At 56.4% G+C, this 19,625-nt stretch overlaps 3 protein-coding genes across 4 annotated transcripts; 1 reads left to right on the forward strand and 2 right to left on the reverse strand.

The window, feature by feature from the left end:
* Positions 1-6,254: 6,254 nt before the first annotated feature.
* On the reverse strand, positions 6,255-9,540 carry PRDX5 (peroxiredoxin 5). The gene is made up of 6 exons (XM_027531464.1): positions 9,104-9,540; positions 7,725-7,859; positions 6,903-7,034; positions 6,792-6,830; positions 6,606-6,667; positions 6,255-6,495 (listed from the first exon to the last, which is right to left on the reverse strand). The coding sequence occupies exons 1-6, from the start codon at positions 9,287-9,289 to the stop codon at positions 6,390-6,392; spliced, it is 660 nt and encodes a 219-aa protein (XP_027387265.1). The 5' UTR covers positions 9,290-9,540; the 3' UTR covers positions 6,255-6,389.
* Position 9,541: 1 nt separating this feature from the next.
* Positions 9,542-10,887, forward strand: TRMT112 (tRNA methyltransferase subunit 11-2). Its single transcript, XM_027531465.1, has 4 exons — positions 9,542-10,067; positions 10,157-10,258; positions 10,431-10,520; positions 10,608-10,887. Exons 1-4 carry the CDS (start codon positions 9,804-9,806, stop codon positions 10,713-10,715), a joined length of 564 nt encoding a protein of 187 aa, XP_027387266.1. The 5' UTR covers positions 9,542-9,803; the 3' UTR covers positions 10,716-10,887.
* Positions 10,833-18,952, reverse strand: ESRRA (estrogen related receptor alpha). 2 transcript variants are annotated; one of them, XM_027531462.1, is made up of 7 exons: positions 18,849-18,952; positions 16,986-17,322; positions 13,551-13,667; positions 13,261-13,389; positions 12,693-12,860; positions 12,325-12,594; positions 10,833-11,899 (listed from the first exon to the last, which is right to left on the reverse strand). In XM_027531462.1, exons 2-7 carry the CDS (start codon positions 17,308-17,310, stop codon positions 11,640-11,642), a joined length of 1,269 nt encoding a protein of 422 aa, XP_027387263.1. In that variant the 5' UTR covers positions 17,311-17,322; positions 18,849-18,952; the 3' UTR covers positions 10,833-11,639. The 2 variants fall into 2 exon arrangements, with proteins under 2 accessions (XP_027387263.1, XP_027387264.1); XM_027531463.1 differs by lacking the exon at positions 18,849-18,952 and adding an exon at positions 17,624-18,044.
* Between the last annotated feature and the right edge of the window lie 673 nt (positions 18,953-19,625).

The raw sequence follows: 19,625 nt of genomic DNA on the forward strand, positions 1-19,625 counted from the left end.
TGGCCCACACTATTTGTTGTCCACTCCAAATCCTTTCTCTCTTAATAACAGAATCATGGCCTTTTTAGTTAGACACAAGACAGTGTGGCATAAAATCAATGTTTCCCATGTGACTAAGCTCTGGCCAATGAGATTTCAGCATAAATAATACATGGCAGCTTCCAGAAAAACTTTCCTTTTTAAATTTATTTATTTTTGGCCATGCAGGGTCTTCATTGCTGTACGGGCCCTCCTCTAGTTGTGGTGCATGGGCTTCTCGTCGCAGTGGCTTCTCTTATTTCAGAGCACAGACTACTGCACATGGGCTCAACCGTCGTGGCTTAGTTGCTCCATGGCATGTGGGCTCTTCCTGGATCAGGGATCGAACCCACGTCTCCTGCACTGGCAGGCAGATTCTTTACCAATGAGCCACCAGAGAAGCCCCAGAAGAATTTCTTAAAAGACAGCTGTGGCAGCTACGAATTGGCACTTGACATGGGTGCCTGCCATCTACCTCTTCCAGGATTCGATCCTGTGCTGCTGCAGCTGCTGACCTTTAACATCCCCTGAAAGGAGTTTAGGGCGGAGAGCAGAAATGAGATACTCTGTGTTTGGGGGGAAATACTGGCAGGACAGGTCTCCAGATGGTTAAGATATTTTCAGGAGCTGATTTTATGAGCCCAATTCCCCTGTCTCCTCATATCTAGAAAAGCACTAAAATCCTTCATGGTGATGACTGTTTATCGTGACTAGCGGGAAAGCTTCATCAGACTGACAGAAACCTTCTAGAAAAAATATGTGTTTGATTGCATGTACTCTTCCTTCATCAGAATCACATATATACTGTCCTTCCCTCCTACCTCTTTGGAGCAGTTTCTCAGAGTTATCTAGGTACCGTCTCCTGGGCCGCGGTCCCCATTTTGCCCCAAATAAAACTTAACTCACAACTCTCACATTTTGTCTTTTTTTTTTTTAAGTCGACAGCTAGTAGGGGACTTTTATCTCCTGTTCCCCATTTCCTCCATCCTGCTGGCTGGATTTTGACTGTGATAGCTGGAACTCAAGCAGCCACCTTGGATTGTGAGGTAGAAGTCCCTTGTTTAACATGGCAGAGCAACAAGACAAAATGGGCACAGGTTGGGAATAATCATGGAGCTTCCCTACTAGCCCTATGTTATCCACCTTCCCTCTGCATGTCTGTGAGCTAAGCCTCTATATTAAGTCACTGGTATTTACATCACTCTCAAGAAAAGTCTAGTTCTAATTCAGAACCACAGTAGTCAAACGTGCTTCCCTGGTGGCTCAGATGGTAAAGAATCTGCCTGCAATGCCGGAGACCTGTGTTCAATTCCTGGTTTAGGAAGACCCCCTGGAGGAAGGCAGGGCAACTCACTCCAGTATTCTTGCCTGGAGAATCCCATGGACAGAGGAGGTTGGTGGGCTAAGTCCATGACATTGCAGAGTCAGACATAACTGAACGACTAAGCACAGCACAGCACACAGTCAAGTTTATGCTGAAACAGTGGGGACCAATATCCAAGACGCTGAAGAGAAGACAGCTTTCTCTCTCCCTCCCTGCACTTCTTTACTTCTTCCCAAAACACATGTTAAGCAGGTTACCTTATCTGTGTTAAATTAAAAAAAAAATCCCAAGCTCAAACGGGAAGAGTTGGTGCTAATAGTAATAACATAGCAGGGGATTCCGTGGCAGTCCAGTAGTTCAGGCTCATTTGCTTCCTCTGCAAGGGGCAGGGGTTCAGTCCTTGGTCAGGGAACTAAGATCCTGCATGTCAGGCAGTGCATCCTACATAAGCGGAAAAAAATAACGTAGCAGACAATATGCATGTTTGTGAACACCAAAAAAGCTGTGCACTTACACAGATATTACTCAAACTTGTCTAGAAGTTATAGACACACATGTACGTACACACAGGAGAAGGCAATGGCACCCCACTCCAGGACTCTTGCCTGGAGAATCCCATGGATGGAGGAGCCTGGTGGGCTGCAGTCCATGGGGTTGGGAAGAGTCGGACGGGGACTGAGCGACTTCACTTTCACTTTTCACTTTCATGCCTTGGAGAAGGAAATGGCAACCCCCTCCAGTGTTCTTGCCTGGAGAATCCCAGGGGTGGGAGAGCCTGGTGAGCTGCCATCTATGGGGGTCACAGAGTCGGACACGACTGAATCGACTTAGCAGCAGCAGCAACAGTACACACACACACACACACACACACACACGTACTTGTTCTCTGTCACTCCTTGATGCCTATGCGGCTAAACCCCAACCCAGATCAGCAGGGTGTGTTCCCCCGGGGCCAGTAGCCTCCAGGGCTCCTAATCATGATGCCTGCACAGCTGCAGCCCAAGCCTGCTCTAGGCTAGAGATGCTGGGACCCCCTCCAACCCTCTCTTGATATCAGCTCAGGTTTGATTCTCTAAGAGATGACAAAGATTCCCCCGAGATATCGTCCCAGCTCCTTCAAGTGAGCCTTCGAGTGCTGGGCAACCTAAGGAGAATACTGGGGGCCTTGCCCTAACAGCATCACTAGCCCCATTATACTGATGAGGAAACTGAGGCCCAGGGAGCCACAGAAAGTAATCACCAAGGACAGGCCTGGGATTTGGCCTCTCTGCTGCCTCCCAGCTCTTTCCCTACCAATATGCAGGCTGCAAGGTGCAGAGCAGGGGTTCTTTTTCTTTTTACAATCATTTATTGATCACTTACTGTGTACTAAACACTGTACCAAATGCTTTACGTAAATTGTCTCATGTGTTCCCCACGATGACCCTATGAGGTCAGTTGGATTATTTCCACTCTAAAGATAAGGGAAGTAGGGTCAGGACTTGGTGGTCCTGCAGTTAAGAATCCGCCTGCCAATGCAGGGCACGAAGTTTCGATCCCTGGTCCGGGAAGATTCCGCATGCTGCCACAACTACTGAGCCTGTGCTCCAGAGCCTGGAAGCCGCACCTCCTGAAGCCTGCACGCCCTAGAGCCCATGCTCCGCAACAAGAGAAGCCACCACAGTGAGAAACCCGAGAACCAGCACCAGAAAGCAGCCCCGGCTTGCCTTGCCGCAACTAGAGAAAAGCCTGCGAGTAGCACCGAAGACCCGGCACGGCCAAGAATAAACGAACTTTAACAAAAGATGAGAGAAATGGGGCTCAAGGAAAACTAAATAGCCTCCCAAAGGTCCCCAGCTTCTCGGTAGCAGGCCAGGATGCACAGGTGGTCTGAGCCCGAAGTCTGGTGACCCACTCTGCTATGATGCTTCCCGGGTCAGGGAGGGGCTCATCTGGAATTCTGGTAGGACCATAGGGGTTCCTTGAAACTTTTCAAGAGCATGTAGGTGTCCATGTGTGTACACACATGTTCAGATGTGTGTTTTGTAAGGAAAGAGGCATTGCTTTTAGCAATACTTCAAAGGAATTTTTGGCCTAGAAAAGGCTCAGAATCACTGATATTGAGCAATATTCTTGACTATCTAGATTTTACTTACTGATATGCCAGTCCTCCACAGGTACCCAGGGATGGCTGAACTTGCCTCTTTACTTGTACAATTAAAAGGAATAATTAGGGTAAACAGGCTTCCCTTGTAGGTCAGTTGGTAAAGAATCTGCCTGCAAGGCAGGAGACCCGGGTTTGATTCCTGGGTTGGGAAGATACCCTGGAGAAGGAAATGGCAACCCACTGTAGTATTCTTGCCTGGAGAATCCCATGGACAGGGCAGGCCTGGCAGTCTACAGTCTATGGGGTCACCAGAGTCAGACACAATTTAGCGCCTAAACCACCACCACCATGTCAGGTAGATGTTGGAGGTCTTGTTGACTGATTTTAACATTGGCTCTTTGACCACCAACAGCCCAGGAGGGTCACATCCACTTAGGTGGGCTTGAGTAGTTGTGGCATGGGGGCTTAGTCGTCCCGCGGCATGTGGGATCCTCCTGGACCAGGGATCAAACCCATGTCCCCTGCATTGGCAGGTGGATTTGCACACCATGAGATGGTTGATCTCAAGCACTCCTGCACCTGGAGCAGCTCACAAGACACCCCCAGCCCCACGGCCAGCAGCCAGGGCCACTGAGACCGAAGGCCCACCTCCACCCACACCCAACTCCCATTATGCTGTCCAAAGGGGTCACCTCGGGCCTAGAAGAGCCCTCCCCTGCTGTAAAGGCCCAGCCAGTGGCAACGAGATCCTGGAGGGGACGCTTCCTCTCAGAGGCCTCACTGGACCTCAGCCTGTCCAGACATGAGGTCAGGAGTGGAGGAACAGAAGCAGCCGAGTGGCATCGATGGAGACTGGGCTTGCCCTGATGGTGAGGAGCTGCCAGGGTGGCCTGAGGTCTGCTGGGAAGAGGAATAGGGTGCTGGACCACGGGGGGCCCACTTGGCCAGCAGACTCCAGGCTCCGAGAGCCCAGCTGCCAGCTCCGACGCTCATTTCTCTCTCGGGCTCCCGGAGCCTCCAGACCACTCACCAGGGTGCACACAGTGACCGTGGGGGGACGTCTACATACACCTCTGTGTCCTCATCTGTACGACAAGAGAACTGAGAGATGGTGTCCAGAAAGAGAGGGCCTTCCTGCCATCCAGGCCAGGACAGCACTGTGACCTAGGGCTTGGCGGGGACAGCTCACAAGGGGATGGGAAGCTGGAGGGGTGGTCAGCCCTCTGTCCTGCCCCAGCCCAGGACTCCTGAGGGGTGACAGGTTGTGGAAGAGAACTGAGGAGACAAAGGTCAGTGGGTGGGCAGGCTGAGCAGCTGGGACCCCTGCAGGTAGGCTGGCCCCCTCTCGAGGGCCCTCCTCTCCCCAAACCATCCACCCCTTAGACCTCCAGCCAAGTGGCCCCCTGGACTCACCCTTCCAACACCCACAGGTCCCCTGTCCCAGCCCCCACCTCCTGGACACTCAGTCATCAATCCTGCCCCACACTGACCTCTCCTCGGCCTCCCGCCTGCCCCTGTCCAGCTCCACCTGCACAGAGGAGTCCAGGTATGAATCTGACGGGTCACTGCCCTACAGACATCCTTCGCTGGTCTGAAGGGCCCGCAGGGTAAAACGTAAGGAGCTTACAGCGCTTCAAAGGCCCCTCTGCCCTCCTAGCATCCCCTCACTCAGGTGCTCCACCACCTTGGGGCTATTCCGCCCTCTGTAACTATGGCTACATTGTTGCCGCCACCAGGCACACCAGCCCCACTGCCTCAAGGACTGTGTCCTCCAAAATGCCTTTCCTTGATCTTTCCTAAGATCTCTTAGCCTGCCTTAGCCAGCTCTGAGCTGCCCTGAGGCTCCCCAGATGGCCTGGAAGGGCAGGGAGAACCCCTTAGAGCCTGGTGCTGAAGGGGCCTAGGGCGGGGCTATAAAGCTCGCCGAGGCCAACTGACTGGCTCAAATCCAAACTCCTCTTACGTGGCTGGAGGAGCCAGGTCCACTTGTTTAACCTCTCTGTGGTATAACAGTTCTCAATGCCCAGGATCATGTGAGGATTTTTAGCATACCTCAAGCATCTGCCCCCTCCTTAGACTGTGAGCTCTTAAACACAGCTGGTGCCTAATAATCAGCCTGCTTCCAAGCACAGGGCTTCCCGAGGACAAGAGGCAGAGGCCCAAGGGCAAGGCCTACAGACAGAATGCTCCTAGGCCTCAAGCCCTGCCAGCCTCCCTGACTCCTGGCCCCTAACAACATACAACACACTGACCGCAGGGCCAGCCTTACCAGCGTCTCCTCTCTTCCACAGCTCACCTAGACTCTGCCACGGGGACCCTGCACCACCCATCACCTCCCACCCCTGGGGCTGAACCAGCACTAGCTCTGCCGATGGAGCCCTTTTTGCCCATCAGGTGGTCCCAAGGTGCCAGGGGTCCTTCTTGGGATGTGGGTGCTCCCAAAAGGGGTTCAGCAGAATTTGAGGGTATGCCCAGGTGATGGGGTGGGGGGGGGTGCCTTGGGCCAGTTTCTACCCTGAGGTCTGCAGTCAAAATGAGATTGGCCATCATGCAGGTATCAAATGCAAACGGTTACGGGCCCTAGCCAAACTCGGAAAGTCCAGAGCCTTCCGGAGGAGCTCCCTCGGCGGGACCACTGGCCCTTTCTCAGCTTGTAGATGGATGCTTCATGACACCTCCCTAAAGAGGCCTTCTCTGACTTGCCTAAGTTAAGTCAGAGTCCTTTATGAGTCCCCACTTCAGCCTCTGCCCACTACCCTCACAGCTGGACGGTCAGTGAGGCCTGGCCTTGGGCAAAGCAGCAATTCAAAACCAAGGAGACAGACATAAACCAGAAGTGTTTATTGCAGAAATTTGGCCAAGATTTCAGCTGAGTGATCACAGGCTAGGCTGGGGCCCTCTGCCCACGACTGGCCCGGTAAAACAGGAAAGGGCCGGAGGAGGATATCTGGGCTCCAAGCCTCAGAGCTGTGAGAGGATGTTGGGAGCCAGGCTGCAGGTGAGGCCTGTGCCATCTGGCTCCACGTTCAGGGATTTGACGATGCCATCCTCTATCACCATGGAGAACCTGCCAGAAAGAAGGGCCGGGCCACGTCAAACAGCCTGGGCCTGGAGGCTGACAATGGAGACAGGTGGGGTAGCAGGCGAACCCCCCAAGGGGGACCCTCCCACTTTTACCTCTTCAGTCGGTGATTCCCAAAGAGAAAGAGCAGTGAATCATCAAGTAACAAATCTGTCTCCTGAAAGGAGAAGCAGAGGAAAGGTCAGGAACGCCCAGAACAGGCCAGTCCCCTAGCCGCTCCCCACACTGGCCGTCTCCCTTCAAGTCCCTGCTTCCAGGATGGAGGCTGGGAGTGCACTCACCTTCCCAAAAGTCCCACTGGGGTCTGCCAGGAGCCGAACCTAAGGAGAAAGCAAAAGTCACAAAAAAATCTCCACCTTGGCCTCAGATCCCCTACAGGATCCACAGCTCACCTTGCCCTCTGCCTTGTGGGCGCGTGCCCACTCTTCAGTTACAAAGACATCATTAACGGTCAGACATGCCACCACCTGGATCCCCTTGGCCTTCAGAGCGTCAGCCTGCTCCACGAACCCTGGCAGGTGGGTCTGGGGAGGAGAACCAGAGTCAGCAAGTGGGTAACAGCCTCTGCTCCTCAGCCCACCCTTTGTCTCCAAGCCCTCTTCATTTCCCGACACCGACCCCTTTCATCAGACAATGAGAACTGGGTAAGCCAGAGTTCCTTTTTGTTTCCCTGGTGGCTCAACAGTAAAGAATTCGCCTGCCAATGCAGGAAACGTGGGTTCGATCCTTGCATCAGGAAGATCCCCTGGAGAAGGAAATGGCAACCCGCTCCAGTATTCTTGTCTGGGAAATCTCCTGGACAGAGAAGCCTGGCGCGCTACAGTCCATGGGGTTGCAGAGAGTTGGCACGACTTAGCGACTAAACAGCAACAACTAAGAAGCTCGGATCCAAGTTCAAGTGTTCCTCGCTCAAGACCGTGAACGTCCCACGAGCAGGACCGCCTCATCTACCCGAGTCCCAAGTCCCTTCCACAGCCCTGTCTAGTCACCCAGCAGGATCAATGAGAGGCGTTGCACCACCTTTTCTCCTACATCCCTACACGCACAGTCACAACTTATTTCTTAAAAACCTGATATGCTTCTTTAACTGTCATATTACCTACATCCCATTGGTACAAGCTGTCGCGGGACTAAGTGGGACTCTGCGGGACTCGTGAACAATACAAACACACACACAAGATCCCAACTGCTGAGCCCAGAAGCGCAGGCCTCACCTTGGAACAACCAGGGGTAAAGGCCCCAGGGAGGCCAAACAGCACTCCCTTCTTGCCTTTGAACAGCTCTGCCAGGTTCACCTTGTTGCCCGGCTCCTTTTCAAATACCTCCACCGACGGAATGGCATCTCCAACCTAGAAAGAAGGACTCCAAAGTAAGGGCAGGGGCAGGGCCGCAAGGGCGGGGTGGGGGTGCCCAGAGAGGGCTGAGGAGCCCTGCCTGGTCCCGTGGAGCCCGGGTTGACACCCGGCAGGGAAGTCCACCGCTGTCGGAGCTTCCAGAGGTCCCTTTCCTGCGACCACCTGGTTACCCCACATCCTCCAAGTTTCAGGGTGGCCCTATTCCTCTTAAGGGCCAGTCGGTGACCACAGAAAAAAGGGAACGGCCTCTCTGGGTGTCACAAGAGGTTGAGTACACAAAGTGAGTTACAGGAAAGAGATGAGACAGAGGGGCAGGAGGGGGCCCTGACAACAGGGAGGGAGAGGACACCGGGCACGGCTGATCAAGACGAGAAAAAAATGGGAGGGCAGCAGAAGGTGGGATGGCTGGGGGGCAGGGTGCAGGTCCCTACATCCAGCAGATATGAGTACAGAAGGACTAGGGGGCGGGGGGCAGGGGGCAGGTCCCTACATCCAGCAGATATGAGTACAGAAGGACTCCCTTCAAGGGGGAGGGATCAGTGTTCCTGGGAGTGTGTGCGGGCTTCACGGGCCAGAAAAAGTAGACAAAGGGAGCAAAGTCAGGGGTGAGGGTAGAGCCTGGAGAAACCCAGCAGTGGGCTGTAGGATGAAGTAGAAGGAGGGGATCTCAGAAGACTGTGAGGCAAGGGGGAGCCCCAAGGAGCTGGGGATGGTTCCAGAAGATAAGAGGGCTGAAAAACTCAGCAGAAGGGTGCGCTGGGAGAGACAAAACAGGGTTCTAAGAGACATCACCTGTTTCAAAGGATGGAGTGAGAGTAATACCCAATAACGTGACAAAAGCAGCGGAAGGGCATGGAGAAGAACACGCATAGGGGTTAAAAAGGGTAAAGGAGATGGTTCCATAGGTGGGGGAAGCCATGGCACGCCACCTGAAAACGGTGGAGACTCATCACAGGTGTCCCAGAGTGGGTGTGGCAGGGAGACGAGGGGAAGGCCCAAAAGCCTTGAGAACTGTTAGAGGAGATGGGGCACGAGACCCCTAAAACTGGCGACATCGTTGCAGCCACCGGGGTCTTGTTGAAGGAAACAAGGGGAACGGACGGCGGGAGGAGCCTCTATGGCAGCGGGAAGGTAATAAAGACGGTGACTCTCCCCCAGACAAGCGGGACGAAGAGGCGTGCAGAAATGAGTGGAGTCGGGTAGGCAAAGAAGTCAGGCCTGGCTGGGCCCGCGGTCACCTTAATCGGGGCCATGGCTACAGCAGCGCTTCTGAAACCTCGGACCCCGCCAAACGTCCACTCGAGGATTCCTTCCAGGCACCCTCGGGTTCCCGCCGCTGTCGTTGACGCACCCTCAACGATGGTCGCCCGGGACACCACCGAGCCCGGTCTGCAGCCCAGGACGCGTAACCACCCCAGACGCATGCCGAGTCATAAAGTCAGAACAGCCCCGCCCACGCCTCGAGGCTGAGGTAGAAGGCTGGGCGGAACCGGAGCGCTACGACGCAATCCTGCGGAAGACGGCAAAAAGTGGAACAGGGGGCCGTAGGTTACCTGGCCACCCGCGAGGCGCCGCCACCGCGCAGGCGTGGACGGCGCACGAATGGGCAGGGCTTCCGACCAGCTCCGTATTAGGGGTGGCTCTCCGGCGCGCGTGCGAGCGGGCGGAGCTTATTTGCATACAAGTCCGAGTTGCCGCTGTTTCGATTGTGTAATTTACGGATTGGGACAGTATTTCCATTTCTTAACCGCAAGCAAGTGTCAGGAGACGGTGGTGTCAGGCGCCTGTGTAGGAGTAAAGCGTATTTATTTTGCATTCCACGAAGGCCTTTGCATTATAGCAGTTTTAAGTATGATTTACATTGTACATGATTTGTAGCAACCTGAGGTTTAGCTCAGCCAAAACCACTGGATCTGCGCCGTAGCAATCTCCTGCCAGATGCTTCCAGGAGCAGCGCGTGATACCAACCGACCTCGGCTCCAGCGAGCACCGGAAGTCCAGAAGTTTCGCCGTTTCCGTTCCTCCCAGGTGTCCAATAGGATCGAGCGGGACAGCCCCGGAAATGATGTAGAGAGAGACCACTCTCCTTCCGGTTCTGGCTTTGCGGGAGCGGGCAGCGTAGACATGAGGCTGCTCACCCACAACTTGCTGAGCTCCCACGTGCGGGGGGTGGGGCCCCGAGGCTTCCCCCTGCGTCTCCAGGTACCGGCCGTCTCGGGCACCTCTCCCGGGGGCGGGGGTAGGAGAACGGGGATCCGGTCCTTGCATAACTAAATCTCTGCGCCCCTCAGGCCACGGAGGTCCGTATCAACCCTGTGGAGTTCAACCCCGACTTCATAGTGCGTATGATACCCAAAGTGGAGTGGGCGGCGCTTCTGGAGGCTGCGGACCACGTGAGGACCCTCCTCCCCACCTCCCCAGCCCAGTGCACACCATGGGTGGCGGGGGGGGGGGCTGGTTGGGGCGGGGGGCGGGGGGCGGGGATAGTCTTAACTGCAGTCCTTTACACCAGGCCTCAGGGCGAGCGTCTGGGGAGCCGAGATGATTTAAGCCTCTTGCCCACAGCTGCATCTCATCCAGGTGCCTAAAGAGCCGATTCAGGGGTATGAGCATAACGAGGAATTTCTGAGAAAGATGCACCACGTGCTGCTGGAGGTGAGAACCGGCCCATCGCTTGCCTCCTGGCTGTACACCCACACTTGACAACTGCCAGTGCTCAGCTCTGGTCCCCTCTTCCCGCAGGTGGAGGTCTTGGAGGGCACCCTGCAATGCCCAGAGTCGGGACGTGTGTTCCCCATCAGCCGTGGCATCCCCAATATGCTGCTGAGTGATGAGGAAACGGAGACTTAAACTGTGCCAGGCGCCGGTTTTTCACTCTGGTTGTGTGAAGCTTTGTTTACGTTATCTTGTTTGTTAGTCCTATCCTATGTATCCCTAACCCCTGACCCAGTGACACACCACACAGTGTTTTTGAGCTCGATAGTATATATATTTTTTTCTCATTAAAGGTTCAAAACCAAAAGCGGTTTCTCTTTGCAGCAAATATACATTAAAATAGAGTCTCTGTACAGCCAAGGGCTCTGGGCCCTGGCTTGCCCCATGTCCCTGCGCCTCCCTGGCCAAACCCAAAAATAAATATAGTGTTATTGCTCTGCAGGGCATAGAGGCAGTGCTCTCCCTGCCCCCCTGAGGAGACTGGGTGGGAGCTGATGGGGGGCCCTGGCCACCCCAGGGGTCCAGGGGCTGGAGCCTGCTTGGAGTTATTGCTTCAAGGTGGGGGGGGGGCAGTAATGCCCAATGCAAATGATGAGAAAGGAGCAAAGGGAGCAGGAGCCTTTGCTCTCCAAATCCCTCTCTGTTCTGGAGAGGAAGTCGGATTAAGCAGCAGCAAAAGCATCACCCACTGGGAGACTGTGGCCTCCACTCCCTTCCCTCCCTGAGATCAGGCTTCTGCCCACCACCCCCCCCCCCCCAACACACATATGTCCCCTGCAGCCCCCTATGGCTTCCGCAAGGCCCCCTACACCCTGGGGGCACGTTATGGCTTGCGAGGGGCAGCACTGTGCCCAGAGCCTGGGCGCACATGTTCCCAGCTTCTAACACCCCCAAGGAGGGGGGAGGGGACGGTGTAGGGCCTGCTCCCAGGGGCTGATGGTGTTGCCCTGGCCCTGCCAGCAGGCTGTGGCACTGCCCAGACCCCAGCTCTGCCCTCTTGGGGCCGACCCCATGCTGGGCGGGTCCTGCCAGCACCCCCACCCATGCCCACCCCTTGCCTCAGTCCATCATGGCCTCGAGCATTTCCAAAAACAGCTTGTGCATGGGCACCTTGCCCTCCAGCTTCACCCCATAGAAATGGGCCAGCACTTTGCCCGCTGTCTGGCGAAGGAGCGGTAGTGTGAGCAGCAGCCTGCCTGCCCGCCTCCGCTCAGCGCCCCCTCCGGGGCCTGCCCGGCCAGCTTCGTACTCCAGCAGGGCCTCGTGTAGAGCTTCTCGCAGCTGCTCCACTGCTTCAGCATCTTCAATGTGCACAGAGTCTGCAGGGCAAGATGACAGAACTGTTGACGTGGGCCATCTCCAGAAGGGACAGAGCCACATCGACCTGGGCACTGCCAGGTGGGGGCCCAAGGAGGAGCCACACCAAGATTTGCTGAAGCACTACTCGCTGCTCCTGCTCATGAGCCAGGGCCCACTCCTCTTTCCTCAGCTATGGCCACCTCCGGTCCCCTTCCCCTTCCCTCCCACTAAGTGGTTCACCTGTCTACAAAACCACGGGCACTAGAGCTCAGAATTCAGCATGCATTTCCTGGACCTGTCCTCGCCTGGCTTAGTGACTTTCAGCAAGTCACTGTTCTTGCCTAAGCCTGTTTTCCCTGTCTGCAAAGTGGGAGTGTGCCACCATCACAGGTAAAAAACCAAAGCGCCTGATGGAGAAACCCATCAGTACAAGCCCCAGACTCACCTGAATTGGCGAGGGCCAGGGCCTTCAGCAGAACGTACTCCTCGCGCTCCAGCCGCAGGGCCTGCAGTCGCCGCACCAGCTGCAGCAGGGCAGCCCCCAGTTCCCCCAGGCCAGCGGCTCGTGCCCCCTCTTCATCCAGGACCAGGTCCTCGGCGAAGGCCAGCTCATCCTGCAGTGGCAGGGAGCGCTGGGCCACACCCAACACCAGGACCTCCATCCACACACTCTGCAGTACTGACATCTGGTCAGACAGTGACAGCGACGAGAAGCCTGGAGGGCAGGGGGACCAGAGCTGGCTAAGCAACTGCACCAGAGCCGGGCAGGGCCCAGCCTACCCAGGGAAGCCCCACATTGCCTGGGCCCTCTACCTGGGATGCTCTTGGCCCAGCTGATGGTGACCACGATCTCTCGGTCAAAGAGGTCACAGAGGGTGGCCACAGCTGGGAGGTGTCCATCAGGGCCCGCTGGGTCGGGCATGGCATACAGCTTCTCAGGTTCAACCACCAGCAGGTGGGACACGAGTGCGTTCACCGGGGCTGTAGTGACAGTTGGAAGAGGCACGAATTCATCCCTCTGCCAGCCCTTCAGGGTCAAACATCTTCCCAGAGTCAGTCCCCCTGTGGCCTTCCTCAATAGCCACTGGCCAGCCTGGCTCGGACACCTCTCTCCGGGAAACGCCGCACTATCTCCTAGGGAAAGCGTCTGTCTGTGGACAGGTTCTGAGCATTAGAAAACCTTCCCTGTTCCCAGCTGTACTGCTCGAGGTCTGACACAGAAAAGGGTATTTTTGTAAATACTTCTCAAGGGAAATGAGTGAACGAACAGATGAAGACGTGGGTCCCAGCGCCCAAGATAACTACAATCCCGTATGAATGACATCAGACAGACATTGCCCACCCTGACCCCAGAGCCCCAAGGACCCCACCGCGTTCTCACCTGTCTTCCGAGGGCCTCCAGCTACTGCCAGAGGTCCAGCAGGGAAGGGGCCTGGGAAGGGCAGTGGGTCCACCTCTGGCCGCCGCTTGTACTTCTGTCGCCCACCACGGACGCGGTCCAGACGTACCCCTTGAGAATTGCAGGACAGCGCTGTGTCCACGGGGCTGGGGCTGGCCTGCTCTCCAGAGCCCACCTGCCCAGCCCAGTCAGCCAGGACTTCCCAGGCCTCACCCGGCCCGACCCCATGCACCCAGCTCCCCAGCCTCACCCAGGCCCCCGCCAGCGCTCACCCTCCTTGAGCATGCCCACCCGCAGGCACTTGGTGAAGCGACAGGCCTGGCAGGCCTTGCGTCTCCGCTTGGTGATCTCACACTCGTTGGAGGCCGGACAGCTGTACTCGATGCTCCCTGCCAAGGAAGAGGCAGGGCTCCAGTGGCAGCCTCCTGGGGCCCAGAGGGGGCCTAGCCAGTGGGGAGAGCCCTGCCATTCCAGGCAAGCACAGGTCTGGGGAGAGCGGGAGTGCTGTGAATGGGGCAGGGAAGCCGGGGCACTGAGGGGAAAGGCGGCTGGGCTGGGAATCCCAGCCTGGGCAAGGGAGGGGCTGGGACCAAGGGAGAGTCAGGTGGCATCCGGCCCCAGCCTCTGGTCAAGTCACACCTCTGATCTGTTCTCATCAAGGGCCGCAGTGGTCTCCACACTGCTACATCCAGTGGTCAGTTCTCGTCCTTCTATTACTAACATCTAACACTGCTGATCCCTCCTAGAAACAAACACTTTTCTTCTTTTGCTTCTAGGACACCACACTCTGGGTTTTCCTCCTACGTCACTGCTATTTTGGGGCTTCTGTGCATCTGCCCACACTCCTTCCACTGAAGACCCCCTGGGGGCCCTCCAACCTGTCTCCTCTGACTCATTCCCATGGTGATCTCACCCAGGCTTTCAAATCTGTACCTCTAGCCTAGACCTGTCTGAACTCTAGACACATCCCACTGCCTCCTCGGCATTCTGCATGTCTAGAAGGCACTACAGACTTATCTTGTCCTAGACGGAGCCCCCGACCTACCCCTCCAAAACCTGCAATCTCATTTGTCCAGCTGCTCAAGCAGAAACCTAAGAGACATTTATAATTCCTCTCCCACCCCAAATCTAAGCCACTGGCAGGTCCTGGTGGGCTTTACCTCCTAATCCGTTCAGAAGCCCACCCCTTCCTCCCCTGGCAACTGTTTCTACCCTTGACCGGAGTCACTCTCACCTCCCTTCCTGCTGCTTTGCCTCCTTCAGTTACTATCAACACAGAGGCATCCTCTTAAACCTAAGACAGGGAATTCCCTGGTGGTCCAGTGGTTAGGACTCCACACTTTCACTGCTGAGGGACTGGGCTCCATCCCTGGTCAAGGAACTAAAGCCAAACAAACCCTCTAAGACAGATCATGTCCCTTCCCTACTTAAAACCCTCCAGGTGTGGGGGAGGGAGGCTCAAGAAGGAGGAGATATATGTATGGTTATGGCAGATTCCCATTGTTGTACAGCAGAAACCAACACAACACTGTAAAGCAATTATCTTCCAATTAAAAATAAATTTAAAAAGCCCTCCAGGTAAATCCCATGGGCTATGAGACCTGCATCCCAGCTCCTCGCCACCTTTCTGACCTCATCCCCTTTGCCCTCTGCCCGGCTCTGTTGGCCAACTCAGTGTTCCTCAAACAGGCCCTGCCTCAGGGTGCATGGCTCCCTTACCTCCTTCGGATCTCTCCTTCCTGGGGAGGCCTTCCCAGCCACTGGGTAAGAATGCCAAGAGTCCCTCCACAGACACCTCTGGTCACTTGTCCCTGCTGTATATTTCCTGCCCTTGCTTTATGGTTTCTCGTAAGCTCTTAGCACCGTTTAAAATATGCAACATCTGTATATATTTATCTTCTTTGTTCTGTCTACCCATTTTAGTGCCAGTTCCATGAGGGCCAGGACTGTGCCCAGTGCTAGGAACAGGGTCTGGCTGAATGAATGCACGGTGGCCCTCCCAGCTCCTGGGCTACCAAAGGACTGAATGGCTCAAACTGCCAACATACCCGAAGTGAATTTCTCCTCACAATCTGCTCTCTCCTCCACCCTACCTGGGCTTCTTCAGCTTAAGACGCCTCCTCAGGGAGGCCCTCCAGCATCTCAGGCCCAGCCATGTTCCCTGGTTCATCCTGCTCCTGACCCCCCAGCACTTACCACAGCTGTTAATAACAACTGTGTTCAGTTCACTGTTTTCTCTCCTCCTCTGCTGGGATGTAAACTGAGGACAGGAGCGATCCTTAGTCCCAGCTGTGTCCCCACACCTGGAACAGTGGCCAGGGCAGCAGAGCACAAGTTCATGAAGAGTGAGGATCCTGGAGGCTGCCACTTACCAAGTGGGTGACCTTGGGCAAGCCCCACAGCTACGCCCTCAACCCTCAAGTTTTCCCATCTGTAACACTGGGATGATTAAAAACTACTTCCTACAAAGGTGGGTTGTGAGAACAAAATGGGATAATCGAGGTAAGACATTTAGCAGGCTCCAGCACCTAGATACTATACAATGATCACTATGTATGGCTAATGCGCGACAAATACTTGTCAATAGAGAACCAAGTGTTCCAGGGTGGGTACGAGACATCTGAACCCAGACCTGTTGGCTCAGGTCTGCAGGGCCAGAAGGGAACGGAGCTTTGAGGCCAGCGGGTCTCAGCCAAGTCAAAACTTGCTAGAATGTCACAACCGGCCATGAGGCATCTGCCCGGAGTTATTTGTAATAAGCAGAGGCAACAGTCTGGCCTTTACGAGCTTAGCTCTGGACCTCAATCGACCCAAGTTCAAATCTTGTTGCTGCCATTTTCTACCCGTGGGACCTGAACCAAGTTTTGAAAACCTCTCTGGGCCTCAGTTATAATCGTGCTAGTACCTTAGAGACTGCTGTGGGGGGTAACAGAGCTTAAATGTAACAGGGCACGGTGCCTGACAGTCAAGAAACACTCTGAAAAAGCCTATGTATTATAGCCCCAAAGGAACCAATGGTTTATATAAAAATATAAGTAACAGGTACATCCCAAATAATGCTTCTTACATCACCATCTTGCTCACTCATATTTTGATATGCCGAGTGGGAAAATTCACTGAGTACTATTGGCAGGGATGCCTAATAATCGTGTTTTTTTTTTTTCCCTGACCACACCATGTGGGTTCTGGGATCTTAGTTCCCTGACCAGGGTTTGAACCTGGGCTCTTGGCAGTAAGAGCAAGAAGTCCTAACCACTGGACTGCCAGGGAATTCCCTAAGTTTTTTTAAAGGTAGATGCTGAAATATGATGTAGCCCCCTCTCAGTTAACCATAAAAACCTGCCTTGTGCTGGGGCTGCTTCAGGAAATCAACACAAAAAAGGGCATGTTCTTTGCTGGGGAGAGGATAGCAGCGGCCAGAAGACTCAAGCTTAGAAGCAGGCAGGGGCTGCTGTGGAAGGTGCTGGGCCTGGGTACCAGAAAACTAGGAGGCATCCTGAGTCCCGCTCTCACATCCCACATACGATCCATCAACACGTCCTGGCGGCTTTATTTAACTCTTAAGGGAAAGGGCATTCCTGGGACATAGGAGGACCTGGGAACTCCAGGCTGCCAACCCCAAGTGGTACCACGGCACTCAGCAGTGCAGCAGTTAGGCAGCCCCAAGCCCAGAGGGCAAAGGGCACAGGAATGGGGTGGGGGCTCACCCTGGATGGTCCTCTTGAAGAAGGCTTTGCAGGCCTCACAGGATGCCACACCATAGTGGTAGCCGGAGGCCACATCCCCACAGACCAGGCAGAGGCGTTTGGGCAGGGAGCTGAGCACCAGCTTCCCACCACCCTGCTCGCCAGGCCCAGCCCCATCCCCATCCTCCTCTTCCTTGTGGCCTGGGAGGCAGCGGGTGGGGGCTGGGCCAGGAGCCAGAGCCACGGGGGGCTCAGTCTCAGTCTCCGAGGAACCCTTTGGGCTGTCAGGGCTGGCTGGCTCTGCCTTGATGTAGAGAGGCTCAATGCCCACCACCTGGCTGGACATGGCGCTGGTCACCTGCGGGAAGAGACCCGTCAGGTCACAGGGAGGAGCTGGGATGGGGGATGGAGACACCCTGTCACCCTGGTTGCCCAACCCCAGGCCTAGGCAGGCTTCCAGGCCTAACCAGAGGGTGGAGGGGGGACAGAGTCCAAGGAAGGCTGCCCATGAAGAGGGCCCCCCCCCCAGCTGTTGCCATAGGAACAGAGTCTCCAGAGCCTCTAGGGCCAGTAACTGACAGCAGGTCTCCCACCTGGGAACCTACAGGAGGTTTGGAAAACCCCTACCCCACCCAGGCCAGGCAATAGGGAAACCTTACCCCCAAGCACCCTTCAACCCTATCTGGAATCCTCAGCCAAGAGTGGGATATCTCTCAGTTTTCTCCAGATGCTGGCGATCTCAGCAGTCTCCCCCACACCTGGGGATCCTCCACTCAAGAGCCAAAACAGAGACATACACACCAAAGGGCAGTCCATGTGCTCACACAGGTGTGCGTATACCCTCACCCTACCACTCACTTGGGTCTTCAGATGTCCTCACCTGCACACACACCCTCATGTGCTCACACACGGTCACACTCTACTGAGCAGGTTCACACTCACACGGCCTTCTCAAACCCCAGCTCTTACTCATGCTCCCATTTGCCTTCACACACTCCTAAAGTGCATACTACATAACAAAGTCACACTCTAGGCTCATAATCACACTCTCGCTCACAAATACACTTACACTCTCACCATGATCCCCGCCCCCCCCACGCCCCCCCCACGCCCCCCCCCCCCCACAGGCATAGACCCTTATGGAAAGACATTCGGAACCTCTCACACCTGACACATCTTCCCCTCTGGCCCCAGGCACACCCGCTGGCGCGGCTCCACCTCCTTGCACACTCTTCCGCACATTCGCTCTTACACTCCTGCTGCCGCAGAATCCTACACCACGGGGCACCCAGCCCGCCCCCCCAACCTGCGCACACCTACGGGAAGTTGCCTAAAGTTACTGCGTCTCCCCTCCCCCTCCGCCCGCGGGGGCCCTCTATCAGGTTATCAGGAAGTAATGGGGGAGCGCCAAGGAGGAGGAAGCTCTCCCCAGCCAGTGCGATGACCTTTGACCCAGAGAGAAGGGTGGCCCGAGGCCCCTTCGAGCGCCCCCACGTGGTCTTCAAAGCCCCTTCCCCGACCGGGAACCCTTCCCATCTTCCACCCTGGCCCGCCCCCGGGACTCCGGCATGCTCCAGGTGCCGGACTGAACCCTGCCCTGGGATTGGATCCGAAGCCCAAGCCCGACCCTGGCCAGAACCCGCAGCCCGAGTCAGAACTGGCCCCGGGTCTCGGGCCGGTGCCTTAAGCCCTGGACGCCAGATCCCGCCCGCACCCTGACCCCGTCTGGCTTTCGACCGGGTGCCGACCGTGACCTGGGCCGGACCCAGAGTCGGACCCCGCCTGGAACCCGCCCCCCGCCCGCCTCCCAGCCGCGCTCGCACATGGCCCCCGCGCCCCGCCCGCCCGCCCACCCCCCAGCGGCGCTCCCCTCCGCCCCCGGACCTGGGGCTCCGGCAAGGCGGGCGGGCAGGCATGGGGGCCGAGCGGCCCGGAGCGCCGGGTGAGCCGGGGGCCGCGCGCGGCCCCTCCTCCGCCGCCTCCTCGGGCCGCGCCGCCCCGCCGCGCCGCGTCCCCTCACTCGGCGGCGCCGCCGGCGGCTTGTAGGACACAAAAGGACATCGCGGCCGCTTCCTACTCCGCTTCCTCCAGCTGACAGCGGGGGCGGGGCTGGCCGTGCGCATGCAAAGCAGGGGGCGTGGCCCAGCGCCCTATGCTAATCAGGCAAGTGGGGCGGGCAGCGCCTGCGCGCCGGGACGTGCCGGGGCGGGGCCAGCGAAGCCGGCGGGCTGGCCTTCGTGCAAGTCCGGGCTGCGCCGCCGCCGAGCTCCGGCGGCGCACTTGCTTGCGTAGGAGGTGGCCGAGGGGGCGTGTCCAGAGGAGACGGGGAGAGGCTCCGGGGAGAGGGTGGGGCCAGGAGCCTTCTTACGTAAAGGGAGAGGCGGGGCGCGCTGTTCGCGAGAGGTCGTTGAAGGGGGAGACTTCATACATATGTAAATAGGGGGCGGGGCGGGCGCCGAGACTGGTGTATCTGCATATGCATGAAAGGCGGGGTCTAGAGCGCCTAAGTTAGAAGGGAGGTGCTGCCCCTTTCCTTTTTCCCCCCTTCCCCCAAGATAACACAAACGGGCACTGGCACCGCACACCCCATATTCCCGCAAAGCTGCTGAACCCGGAGTGGGAGAAGCTGACCTAAGACATGAAATAAGTCCTGGATTTCGA

The sequence above is a fragment of the Bos indicus x Bos taurus genome, chromosome 29 (assembly GCF_003369695.1).
Source record: "Bos indicus x Bos taurus breed Angus x Brahman F1 hybrid chromosome 29, Bos_hybrid_MaternalHap_v2.0, whole genome shotgun sequence".
Taxonomy (NCBI): Eukaryota; Metazoa; Chordata; class Mammalia; order Artiodactyla; family Bovidae; genus Bos; species Bos indicus x Bos taurus.

Bases quoted from the DNA above. Each gene is read 5' to 3' on its own strand.
- PRDX5 (XM_027531464.1), bottom strand. From the start codon at position 9,289: ATGCGTCTGGGGTGGTTACGCGTCCTGGGCTGCAGACCGGGCTCGGTG. The intron at 6,668-6,791 runs GTGAGTGCACTC...TTCTCCTTTCAG, and splicing joins CCAGTGGGACTTTTGGGAAG to GAGACAGATTTGTTACTTGA. The intron at 6,496-6,605 runs GTAAAAGTGGGA...TCTTTCTGGCAG, and splicing joins GGGAATCACCGACTGAAGAG to GTTCTCCATGGTGATAGAGG.
- TRMT112 (XM_027531465.1), top strand. From the start codon at position 9,804: ATGCTTCCAGGAGCAGCGCGTGATACCAACCGACCTCGGCTCCAGCGA. The intron at 10,259-10,430 runs GTGAGGACCCTC...TCTTGCCCACAG, and splicing joins TTCTGGAGGCTGCGGACCAC to CTGCATCTCATCCAGGTGCC. The intron at 10,521-10,607 runs GTGAGAACCGGC...CTCTTCCCGCAG, and splicing joins TGCACCACGTGCTGCTGGAG to GTGGAGGTCTTGGAGGGCAC.
- ESRRA (XM_027531462.1), bottom strand. From the start codon at position 17,310: ATGTCCAGCCAGGTGGTGGGCATTGAGCCTCTCTACATCAAGGCAGAG. The intron at 13,668-16,985 runs GTGAGCCCCCAC...CTTCCTTGGCAG, and splicing joins CTTCAAGAGGACCATCCAGG to GGAGCATCGAGTACAGCTGT. The intron at 11,900-12,324 runs GTGAGTCTGGGG...CTTGCCCTGCAG, and splicing joins CCTGGCCCTCGCCAATTCAG to ACTCTGTGCACATTGAAGAT.